Consider the following 12,301-nt stretch of genomic DNA (forward strand, 5'->3'; position numbering starts at 1 on the left):
AGAAGTATGAAAACATTTTACACTCAGCAACATAGAAAGGCTATTCTGAAATATAGACACATGTACACATAGAAAGCTTATAGCTTCAGTTTTACATCTCAATCCCAGGTTGAAAGCAAAACAGAAATACAAACCTTCACCAGCCCAGATCTCAAAAAGCAGTTCTATTACCCAGTGGGCACAAAGTTCTTAATTAATTTGAGCTCACAAAAGACAAACAGACCATAAAACTGGATTCTCTTTCATCTCTCTTCTAATAGAGACTAGATCTCCATCATGCAACAGGTATCTTCAAATGTTTATACCAAAAATCAAATTCCCAATCACTGCTGCTACCAATGTATAATAACTTATCAGACATGCATTAATTAGAAACAAAAACAAATTTTAAAAAATCAGTAAAAAGTAAAAGTAGACAGTTAACTTAGTTGTATAAGCACTTTGAATTTACTCTAAGAGCCAATAAAAGATACGCCTGGGCCTAAATAACTCTGAGGTGCACTTCCTTAGCCATACAATTTCACTCCCTCAGTTGAGTACACATCAGTTGGCATCTCCATGGAAGCTTGAGAGTTCCTATGTTGAAGTATAATTTTCAAATATACAAAATCATGTCTCTCATGCAAGTATAATATGAACATATGTCATATTACTCAATTTTATTCATTTTATTCAATCCAATTAATGAAGGAACAGATGTCAAAACAACAGTTTATTAAAAATTAGGCATATATTAATAAATAAATCATTATTAACTGCAGAGTTAGATGTAGAACTGATTAATTTCTTACAGAACAATCAATCACAACCTGTGGCATTATCTGGTCCACCAGATAGAAATTATTTGCATCTCTGCCACAAAATTTACAAGTTAACCTCTGCTCCTGCATAATTGTAAAATAGCCCAGTCAATAGAAAATAACGTTCAGAAAAGATATTAAAGAACACCTCTTAATCTCTTGCCTGTTTACAACGTTTGGATAATTTTTCTCATAGGAGATACTGTAAATATTGCATGCAACATACTTATACTAAAAATTTATTCATTTATCAGAAATTTATATTTAACTAGGCATCCTATATTTATCTTTTAACCCTAATAAGTAGTTAGCAAAAATTTTACCAAGTCTGTAGAGTTCCGTTGCCAAAAATGTTATCTATTAAATCTATGCCTAGTTTCATATCCTTCTTTGCCTAGATAATAAATAGGAAGTGGTATTTTTACCGCTCTTCTATTCTTTATATTTACCACTGGGGGGCGCATATAACTCACAATCCACTGGATTCCAGCTCGTGTGGTGACCACAGGAGCTTTTCCACGTCAGATCCGCTAGGGAACGGTTCGGATACCACTCGCATTTCACGAACGTCCTAAGCAACTGTGCGCACGCGCACAACTGCTCCCAAGATAGCGGGTTTGCGCAGGCGCTCTAGCAAATGCGCAGCCGCTATCGGTAAGACTGATGGGAAAGTGAAAGGAAGGGGGTAGGGGCCGCTGGGAGCGCGCATGCGCTGAATTGGAGCCTGTTGGGTAGTGGGAGCTAGTGGGGTGCTGTATCCTGAGTTCACCGCGCTCTGTGGAGATGCCCAGCCGTGGGTCTCAACCCGAGGACGGCGCTGCGCTGTCCTCTGCAGATAACTCGACCCCGCACAAGGAGGATCTTAGCAGCAAGGTGAGTGTAGGACGAGTCGCGAAGCTTCGGACTGGGCTCTGCTTGACTCCAGAGAAGATCCACCGCGCCACATGGCCCGCCCTCGACTTTGCCCTGAGTCTTAGCACTTGGCAGCCACAGTTAAAGGGAGATCGTGAAATTTGCCCCAAGAGTAGACCCATTTGACAGTGGGACAGAGGCTTGGTTGAGGTCTTTTCTCTCTACTCTTTGTAAACCATTAGAAATACGGCCCACCCCAGATCCGGATGCTACAGTACTTCCCATCTCAGAAAATGTCACCACTATCCATTCAGTTGTCCATGCCAATAACCTGGAAGCCATTCTTGACTCCCATCACCTACCAGTTCTACTTCTGAAGTTCATTTCAAATAGATCCCTTCATCACAGTGTACGCTCACCATCCTAAACGAGCCATCTTCATCCACCATCGGGAATCTTCCATAGGTTTCCTAACCACTCTCTCCGCATCCATCCTTACCTTCTTCCTATCTGTTCTCCACTGTAGCTAGAGCAATGATCCTGAAACGTGTATCTGATGGTCACTGTTCTACCCAAAAAGGTCGGGGCTGGGGGGGTGGGGGGAGGGCTAAGCAATGTAAATCTTAACTGCCATAAACAAAAATATACTGGAGATGGGAATGGTTATAGCCATTCAGGTATTAGATGTCCTAGATTTTACTTTAGTTTTGTCCTAAACTAATAGTAACATCTCAGGCAAGTCACTCATCTCTCCGTATCCGTTTCCTTGTTTGAAGTAAAGTGAAATGTATAATGTACACCTGTCATTCCTAAAATGAATGGGGAAGCACTGTTCAAACGTAAATCTGAAGGTTATACAAATTTGGTCTTGGAATTCAACTCAAATCTAGCCAGTTACTACACTGACTGGAGAAACAGAAGAGTACACACCCATAGGGAGTGAATTTTCTTTTCTTTTTTTTTAAATATATGAAATTTATTGTCAAATTGGTTTCCATACAACACCCAGTGCTCATCCCAAAAGATGCCCTCTTCAATGCCTATCACCTACCCTCCCCTCCCTCCCACCCCCCATCAACCCTCAGTTTGTTCTCAGTTTTTAAGAGTCTCTTATGCTTTGGCTCTCTCGCACTCTAACCTCTCTTTATTTTTTTTTTCCTTCCCCTCCCCCATGGGTTCCTGTTAAGTTTCTCAGGATCCACATAAGAGTGAAAACATATGGTATCTGTCTTTCTCTGTATGGCTTATTTCACTTAGCATAACACTCTCCAGTTCCATCCATGTTGCTACAAAGGGCCATATTTCATTCTTTCTCATTGCCACATAGTAGGGAGTGAATTTTCAAACCACATACAACCTACTCCAATTACTACCATAGCAAGCCATTTATGCTGATGTGTGACAGATCTGTGAGGTGTGTGAGGTAGGACAGAGTTTATAAAACCTGCTTTTAGAGGCACTGATAACACAATGTAATCAGTCATGTTCACAGTATAACTGCCCTTGCTGAAAAGAGTTAGAAATTCACTTCCACTTAGTTGTGCCCTAGCCTACTAATAAAAAGTGAGGCCTAGTTCAGCAGTGCCAGCACTGTGCTAGTCTTTGACATGTAAAGAGGAATAAAGCCAAGATGGAAAGTGATAACACCTTAACAGCCCCAGGTAGGTCATTTAGTACTACTTGTTTGTTCTGCATGTGTGGCTGCACTATTTATACATGAATCATGGAAACCATTGATATTTGAGAGGGAAGAAAAGTAGCCTATTCCTTATGACATTTGCTATTTGTAAAAAATAATAATAATAAAAATAAAACATAACTTAAAAGAAGTCATTAAAAATACTCTTGGTGCTTATTGTCTATTTTAAATAAAAGGTGTAAACTTAGTTTAGTAACTCTGGTCCTTGCATGAATGCTGGTTACCAACACTAAACCCTCTGTCTGGGTTCAGTGGGCTTTCTGACACCTATCAAGTATAATCACTGTTTCCTTTTTCAACTTTCCCCCAGGCGCACCCTCACACACTGCTGTTGGAAAGAATCTATATGTTCACAGACTGCCCATTTGGATAGTCAGTAAATTATAATCCCATATCCCATCTCCAATTTTAAAGGGCCCTCAATTGAACATACTTGATAGCCTCTGATTTAAGAAGTTTTTCTTTTATTTCAATAGATTAAAGAACAAAAAATTGTTGTGGATGAACTTTCTAACCTGAAGAAGAACAGGGTGAGTTATTAGAGTAATTCTGAATTGTATGTGGGAGAGTTTGATTATATTAACTATATACTAAAGTTACAAGAATTATATCTAAGATTTATATTTACATTAAAATTTGCAAGTTGTCAGCATTCTTTTTAGTTACATTGCAAAAGTGAAAAGTGTCCAAGATTTTATACACATACATACTTATATGTTAATTATAGTTGATAATATTTTATTCCCATCATATACAATTCACATAACCTTTGAACCAAAAGGTACTAATTATACAATGTAATCACTAATGGTATTTATTTTATACTTGAATTTGGTGTTTTCTTTTGAAATAAATAACCTTAAAATATACTAAGGAGACTATGCCTTTAAGTGAATGTGGATAGTTGTTGAAAAACAAAAAGGATAAATTGCTTCTCTCTTCCTCACATTTTTTACACGAATCTGCTAAATATTTAACATGGTTATTTAATGACAATTCCATTAATGTATCTATAAACAAGCAAGCTACTGCTTTATGTGTAGTAATACTGTCAAAAATTACATTTTAAAGTTCAGGAAGAAATTATTTTGAGCCCTTTAAAATATTTGATACTGACAGGTTGGTTAGCCCTTTCTGATATTGTCACTTAAAGGAATTTTAGAACTTAAGTCACAACTGATACAAACTTTCTAGAGGGCAAGTTGGCAGAGTATATCAAAGCCTTAAAACTATGTAGCATTTTGACCCAGTAGTTCCCCTTATAGGAATTGATACTTATGAATCATGGGATTATACAAAGATTTAGTTACAAAGAAATTCATTACAACTTTGATTTCTAAAGTTGGTTATACCTTAAATGTGTAAAACATGAAGACTTAACCAAATAAACTGTAATGTTATACCCATACAATAATGTTGTAAAAGAATGTTTATTGATAACAGAAACTGTTCCCAATATGTTGTTCCTTGATAAAAGCAAGTAATAAATCTGTATTTATAATAAGAGCCTTTTTTGTTGAAGAAAATTGATATGGTATATACAGAGAAAACATTTCACTTCGGTGTTAATGGTAGCAATTTCTAGATGGTAGAATAATGGGTGACTTTTGTTTACCTGTAATTTGCTAAGGTATTGTTCTGAATATACGTTACTGAAGTTCAGGAATATATACTAAAAGGATTCAGAGTTTTGACATAACACTTTTTAGATCAAATCATAATATTAGCCTAAATTATGTTTTGCAGAAAGTATATAGGCAGCAACAGAACAGCAACATATTCTTTCTTGCAGACCGAACAGAAATGCTTTCTGAAAGCAAAAGTAAGTTTATTTGGTATATTATATAGAAATGCATGGAAAGTCTTTTCTAGGCTTTCTGTAGAAAATAATAGTAGTGCCTTGGGGCGCCTGGGTGGCGCAGTCGGTTAAGCGTCCGACTTCAGCCAGGTCACGATCTCGCGGTCCGTGAGTTCGAGCCCCGCGTCGGGCTCTGGGCTGATGGCTCAGAGCCTGGAGCCTGTTTCCGATTCTGTGTCTCCCTCTCTCTCTGCCCCTCCCCCGTTCATGCTCTGTCTCTCTCTGTCTCAAAAATAAATAAACGTTAAAAAAAAATTTTTTTTTTTTAATAAAAAAAAATAAAAAAAAAAAAATAATAGTAGTGCCTAAATTATATTGTCTATCTGAATGTTTAAATCTATATCTGAAGATTGGATGGTGATATAGATATAAGTAAGATTAATGTTGTGGTTTAGTTTTCTTCAAGTTAGCCGAAGAGTGTTAGAAAGCCATAATTATTAATGTGTGCTGTAGTATTTTAGATAGATCTAGGTATGAAAATTTTCTACAACTTTCTCCTTTTATGACTTTGAGTGAATTACTTTGGGACTTAAAAGCTTTGTGGGATTTAAACAAGAAAGGGAAAAGAGAACCTGGGTGACTCATTTTGGTTAAGCATCCAACTTTGCCTCAGGTCATGATCTCATGGCCCCTGAGTTCAAGCCTGCGTGGGGCTCTGTGCTGACATCTTGGAGCCTAGAGCCTGCTTTGGATTCTGTCTCCCTCTCTCTGTCTCTCTGCCCCTCTCCCTCACTCTCTTCCTGTCTCTCAAAAATAAATAATAAAAGTTAAAAAAAATTCTTAATTAAAGAAATAAATAGGAAGGGATGTATAAAGTTCATAGTCCAGTGCCTAGGCCAAAGTAAGCATTTAATAAATGGAAATTATTTTCCTAAAAGTTAAACATTGTCATCAGAAGCCTGTTGTAAATGATTATTCACACTAACACAGTGCATATACTCAAGTGCTTTGATCTTGGTAAGTAGCCTATGTTGCTCTATGAATTACTAGGTGAAGGTCCAAGAATTTTTATTTTACTTGACGTATCTTCTCCCCTCCCCCCACAGATATATTGGATGAACTGAAAAAAGAATACCAAGAAATAGAAAACTCAGAGAAGACCAAAATCAAGAAGTAACATTTTATTTTATCAGGAAATAACTTGATTTCACATAACAATGTGTGGCATTTGCTGTTCTGTAAGCTTTTCTGTTGAGCATTTCAGCAAAGATTTGAAAGGGGATTTACTGTATAATCTTAACCGACGGGGACCCAACAGTAGTAAACAGTTGTTAAAGTCTGATGTTAGCTACCAGTGTTTATTTTCTGGTCATGTCCTTCACTTAAGAGGTGTTTTGACTGCCCAGCCTGTGGAAGATGAAAGAGGCAATGTGTTCCTGTGGAATGGAGAAGTCTTTAGTGGCATAAAGGTTGAAGCTGAAGAAAATGATACCCAAGTAATGTTTAATTATCTTTCCTCTTGTAAGACTGAATCTGATATTTTGTCACTCTTCTCAGAAGTCCAGGGTCCTTGGTCTTTTATATATTACCAAGCATCTAGTCATCATTTATGGTTTGGTAGGGATTTTTTTGGTCGCCGTAGCTTGCTTTGGCATTTTAGTAATTTGGGCAAGAGTTTCTGCCTCTCTTCAGTTGGTGCCCAAACATCTGGAGTGGCCAACCAGTGGCAAGAAGTTCCAGCATCTGGAATTTTTAGAATTGATCTCAAGTCTCCTTCCATTTCTGAATCTGTGGTTTTAAAATTGTACCCTTGGAAATGTATTTCTAGGGAGAATGTTATCAAAGAATGTGTTAATAGCCTGACTCAAATTTCAGCAAACTTGCCAACATTTGTATCAGTGGTAGCAAATGAAGCCAAACTCTATCTTAAAGAACCTGTTGTTCCTTTAAATATGACATTGCCACAAGCTCCATTTGAGATTCATTGCAGTAACATTGCTAGTGTCCCACCTACCAGGGAAACGCTTCAGGTCTTTCTTACTGATGGACACATGAAGGAAGTAGTTCAGCAGTTCATTGATGTGCTGAGTATCGCAGTGAAGAGACGTGTCTTATGTTTACCTAGGGGTGAAAACCTGACACAAAGTGAGGTTTTGAAAAGTTGTGATAGGAAAGCAAATGTTGCAATCCTGTTTTCTGGGGGTATTGATTCCATGGTTATTGCGGCCCTTGCTGACCATCATGTACCTTTAGATGAACCCATTGACCTTCTTAATGTGGCATTCATGACTAAAGAAAAGACCATACTAACTGGTTTTAACAAAAAGAGGAAAAAACAGAAAAATCATTGTGAAATGCCTTCTGAAGAATCCTCTAAAAATGCTGCTGCTGCTGCTGCTGCTGCTGGTAACGATGATGATAGTTCTGATAAACAATTCAGTGTACCAGATCGTATCTCAGGAAGAGTGGGACTGAAGGAACTACAGGCTGCTAACCCTTCCCGGACTTGGAATTTTGTTGAAATTAATGTTTCTCTGGAAGAACTGCAAGAATTAAGAAGAACTCGAATATGCCACTTGGTTCAGCCCTTGGATACAGTGTTGGACGATAGCATTGGCTGTGCAGTCTGGTTTGCTTCTAGAGGAATTGGTTGGTTAGTGACCCAGGACGAAGCAAAATCATATCAGAGCAGCGCAAAGGTATGGCACAGAATGTCTACTCGAAGAATTTCTAAGACCTAATTTTTACCCTTTAAAGCTATTAGCATTTAGATTGCAAGAACATAGCGTATTTTAATTGCATTTAATCTACAATGCAACATAGAAGACTTTTTAAAAAATTGGGCATATTTTACTACTTTATGACTTGCCGTGTGTTTTTTGTCTGAAGATGTTATTTTTGAGATTTTAATTTTTTAAGCTTTGCTTTTGTCTTTATCATATATCATAAATATGGATTTCTGTAAACCGTTACAGGTGGTTCTTACTGGAATCGGTGCTGATGAGCAACTTGCAGGTTATTCTCGTCACCGTGTCCGCTTTCAGACCCATGGAATGGAAGGATTAAATAAGGAAATCGAGATGGAACTGGGTCGAATTTCCTCTAGAAATCTTGGTCGTGATGACAGAGTTATTGGTGATCATGGAAAAGAAGCAAGGTAATTCAGATTAAGTGTTGTGGGTAATTTTGTAAACAAACAAACAAAACATTAGCCTGTGGAGAATTTTAGGTTCCTTTTCTTTGGAGACCACTCAAATGAGTAACAGTAGCAACAATAATATGTTGGCTTTATATTACAAACACCGTCAGTCAGAGGGAGAGTGGGGTGGGCGGGGCAGCCAGAAGAGCACTTGTTGTCCAGAGCTCATTCTGTAAGGAATGTCTTGGCATGACTGTTATTAGTACCACAGCAAAAAAAGACTATAAAACCGAGGTAGTGAAATGCTGAGAGAAAGTATTTAATGGGTTTGGTTTTGTTGTAAATGTTTACTTTCCTCCCAGCAAGAGCATAGGCCCTACCCCCACGTTTTGCCCTCCAGTGTTAGAAAACCCAGCTTTGTCTCTAGGGACATATATGCATGCTAGATCCATGCTGATGTAAATGCTGGTTCCAGAACTGGATTCCCCTCTGCTATGTGTGTTTTGAACTCAGTTTGGTCATATGTTGCAGGTTACCTAAAACTTGCCAAGAGATCAAGGCATTTACATATGTATACTTTTTTTTAAATTCAGGGGTTTATTTTTACCTAACAGTATATTTATGGTGGTAGTGAACAAGTGCTTGAGAATAACTTTTTAAATTATTAAGGATAAAAAAAAATGTGTTATAGTTATAAAAAGCAGAAGTTTATTCAAGTGGGTTAATTTATTAAGTGGTAGTTTATTAAAAGGGTACAGCATGCAAGAACAGGGAGTCCAAATCAGCTTTGTGAGAACATCATAATACACCTACTCTAACACTTCACCATTTCTTACCTCTATTTCAGTTTCTTATATATATTATGTAATTTAAATATATACCACAGTATAAAAACTATAAAAATATTTTCCTTTTGAAGGGTGTGTATATTTGAGAGAGAGCAATATTCAGTCCTTTATTTCAGGTAGGTCAGAGAAAAGGGAATTTATTTTATTTAGTAGAACAGTTAATTCTAAATTTTTTTTTTTTCAACGTTTATTTTTTTGGGGACAGAGAGAGACAGAGCATGAACGGGGGAGGGGCAGAGAGAGAGGGAGACACAGAATCAGAAACAGGCTCCAGGCTCTGAGCCATCAGCCCAGAGCCAGACACGGGGCTCGAACTCATGGACCGCGAGATCGTGACCTGGCTGAAGTCGGACGCTTAACCGACTGCGCCACCCAGGCGCCCCAGAGAACAGTTAATTCTAAAGGCCCCATATGATACTCTCAGGTAAAAGTGCATATGAGGAATGTTTAAGCAGCTAATAGAGAATTGTGATTTAACAAATACCCTGATAGTGGGTGGATATAAATAATTTATTACTAAATTATTATACTTTTATTTATTATTTATTTATTTATTATTTATTATGCATTTGGCATGCTGTTAATTCAGCGATCAATTGATTAGATTATGCTATATCTAGATTTGCTTTTGCGATTAATTCATTTTTATAAAATATTTCATATGACGAATGCCTTACCTTTTCCAGTCTCTCTACTGGAGCTAGGATAAAATTTAATAAAACAGAAACACTACTGTAACAGTATTGCATATTAAGGAATTGGCAGGAGAGTATTAAAGTATTTTAGGGGCGCCTAGATGGCTCAGTAGGTTAACCATCTGACTTCAGCTCAGGTCATGATCTCAGTTCGTGAGTTTGAGCCCCGTGTCAGCTCTGTGCTGACAGCTCAAAGTCTGGGGCCTGCTTCAGATTCTGTGTCTCCCTCTCTCTGTGCCCCTCTTCCACTCATGGTCTATCTTTCTCTGTCTTTCAAAAATGAATAAATGTTAAAAAAAATTTTTTTAGAAAAAAAAGTAAACAAAACAAAACAACACAGAATTTTCTAGGAAATCAGGGAAGCCAAAGGGCAGAAAGTTAGTTTTTTATTTTTTTAAATTTTTTTTTTAATGTTTATTTATTTTTGAGACAGAGAGAGACAGAGCATGAACAGGGGAGGGGCAGAGAGAGAGGGAGACACAGAATCGGAAGCAGGCTCCAGGCTCTGAGCCATCAGCCCAGAGCCTGACGCGGGGCTCGAACTCACGAACCGCGAGATCGTGACCTGAGGTGAAGTCGGACGCTCAATCGACTGAGCCACCCAGGCGCCCCGAAAGTTAGTTTTTTAAATCTAGTACTTCATTCTGTTATACTGATTTGTCACCATTTAAATGGGTTGAATGTAATTAAATAATTTTGATACTGTAAGATTTTACCATAAGTAAACGTTTCACAATTTCAGGATTATAGAGTGCTTCTATATTGATCTCATATTCATTCTCTTTTTTTATGATAAAGAACAAACACAGATGGAATAATTGACCTAAGACCATACTTGTTTTCAAGGCACTGCTAAAGATTCCTTGTGAAACATTTTGTGATTATTTCTTACCATAGGCCTAATGTATTTATTTTTTCAGGCAAAATTTATTTTGTAGTATATGTATTAAAATTAGTCACATGAAACATTTGTCAGTGTGATTAAATTTTAGGTGTGAAATTGTGTAAATAACCAGAATATTTTTAATTGAGAAAAATAGTGCCATAAAAAATTAATTTGATGCTATAAATTTTAACATTGAATAAAATGCAAAAGAAATAATCATAACAAATTGGGTTTTTTTATGTAGTGGTTATGTTTATTTATTTTAGATTTCCTTTCCTGGATGAAAATGTCGTCTCCTTTCTAAATTCCCTACCAGTTTGGGAGAAGGCAAACTTGACTTTGCCCCGTGGAATTGGTGAAAAACTAATTTTGCGTCTTGCAGCAGTGGAACTTGGCTTAACAACCTCTCCTCTTCTGCCGAAACGGGCCATGCAGTTTGGATCCAGAATTGCAAAAATGGAAAAGAATAACGAAAAGGCATCTGATAAATGTGAAAGGCTCCAGGTCATTTCCTTAGAAAACCTTTCTATTGAAAAGGAGATTAAAACATAATATTTCACAATGTAACAACATTTACTGAATGATGATTATGTAAAAATAAAACACTCAGCTGCTTTATTATTATATAATGTAATGGTTTTAAGGTTCATTACATGAATTTATATTTAACTATATAGCTTAATATAACCAAGTTGGTCAAATTGACGAGAAAAAGAGAATACTTGAAAGAATAGTTGGGATGTTTTAAACTGTGATATCAACATTGCTTTGAGCTCTTACATGGTAATGTCCCACCAGCAACAAAAGAAGGCAGCTTTTACTGACTCTTGTCATGGTAGCTACACCCAGAAATAACTCAATTTGTCATTTTCGTCAGGGGCCTGGCTTAAACAGGGCCTTCTTTGGCAGAAGAGAGAACTCAGGTTTACAGAAGCTAAGCAATTTGCTTGAGATTCACACTCCTGAGCAATACTTGGTACTTCTGTTACATCTCTTTAGGCAGCTCATTTTCTCAGTCAGAACTTGTGACTGTTTTAAGCATTCTCCTGTCCCACACATCTGTGCCTTCCTCTCTTTGCCCCATTCTCAGCTCATGACCTGAGCTTTTCACAGATCAAAGTCATCAGGACAAGAAATGTGTCCATCCACCCATCAAAAAGCTGTGCCTCCACCTGCTTTCTGTATCCCAACCCTTGCGTGTTTCGTCAGCCCCTCTTTTATAGGATCCTTCCTATCAACGTTTAAAGGGGTCTGGTCTAACCAATGTAAAATGCACATACCTAGTTCTGTATTTTCCTCTGCTTACCATCTCTTGCCTCCTATCCATACTCCACCCTCTCCACCTTTTCAGCTCCATTCCAGCCTTACATCCACCCACATTAGTCAGTTGTGACCACCATACCAAGGTCACTGGCGTCTATCCCCAATTAGGGCTGACACCCTTTCTGGATCTGTTCAGAGTACTTCGATTCTTTTAATCTTAGTGGGAAAGCAGTTTCAGGATACTGACAAACAGAAGTCTGTCGGACACTTTCACATGCCCTGAATTTATCCCCTGGTAAATGCAATGTCTAAACCATATTT

General features: G+C 37.5%; 2 protein-coding genes across 2 annotated transcripts; both read left to right on the forward strand.

The window, feature by feature from the left end:
• The first annotated feature begins 1,475 nt into the window (after window positions 1-1,475).
• ASDURF (ASNSD1 upstream open reading frame) lies at window positions 1,476-6,491 on the forward strand. The gene is made up of 4 exons (XM_045480513.1): window positions 1,476-1,673; window positions 3,828-3,881; window positions 5,098-5,173; window positions 6,256-6,491. The coding sequence occupies exons 1-4, from the start codon at window positions 1,584-1,586 to the stop codon at window positions 6,324-6,326; spliced, it is 291 nt and encodes a 96-aa protein (XP_045336469.1). The 5' UTR covers window positions 1,476-1,583; the 3' UTR covers window positions 6,327-6,491.
• Window positions 6,367-11,341, forward strand: ASNSD1 (asparagine synthetase domain containing 1). The gene is made up of 3 exons (XM_045480503.1): window positions 6,367-7,848; window positions 8,125-8,306; window positions 10,984-11,341. Exons 1-3 carry the CDS (start codon window positions 6,367-6,369, stop codon window positions 11,267-11,269), a joined length of 1,950 nt encoding a protein of 649 aa, XP_045336459.1. The 3' UTR covers window positions 11,270-11,341.
• The last annotated feature ends 960 nt before the right edge of the window (window positions 11,342-12,301 follow it).

The sequence above is a fragment of the Leopardus geoffroyi genome, chromosome C1 (assembly GCF_018350155.1).
Source record: "Leopardus geoffroyi isolate Oge1 chromosome C1, O.geoffroyi_Oge1_pat1.0, whole genome shotgun sequence".
In the NCBI taxonomy this organism is placed as follows: domain Eukaryota; kingdom Metazoa; phylum Chordata; class Mammalia; order Carnivora; family Felidae; genus Leopardus; species Leopardus geoffroyi.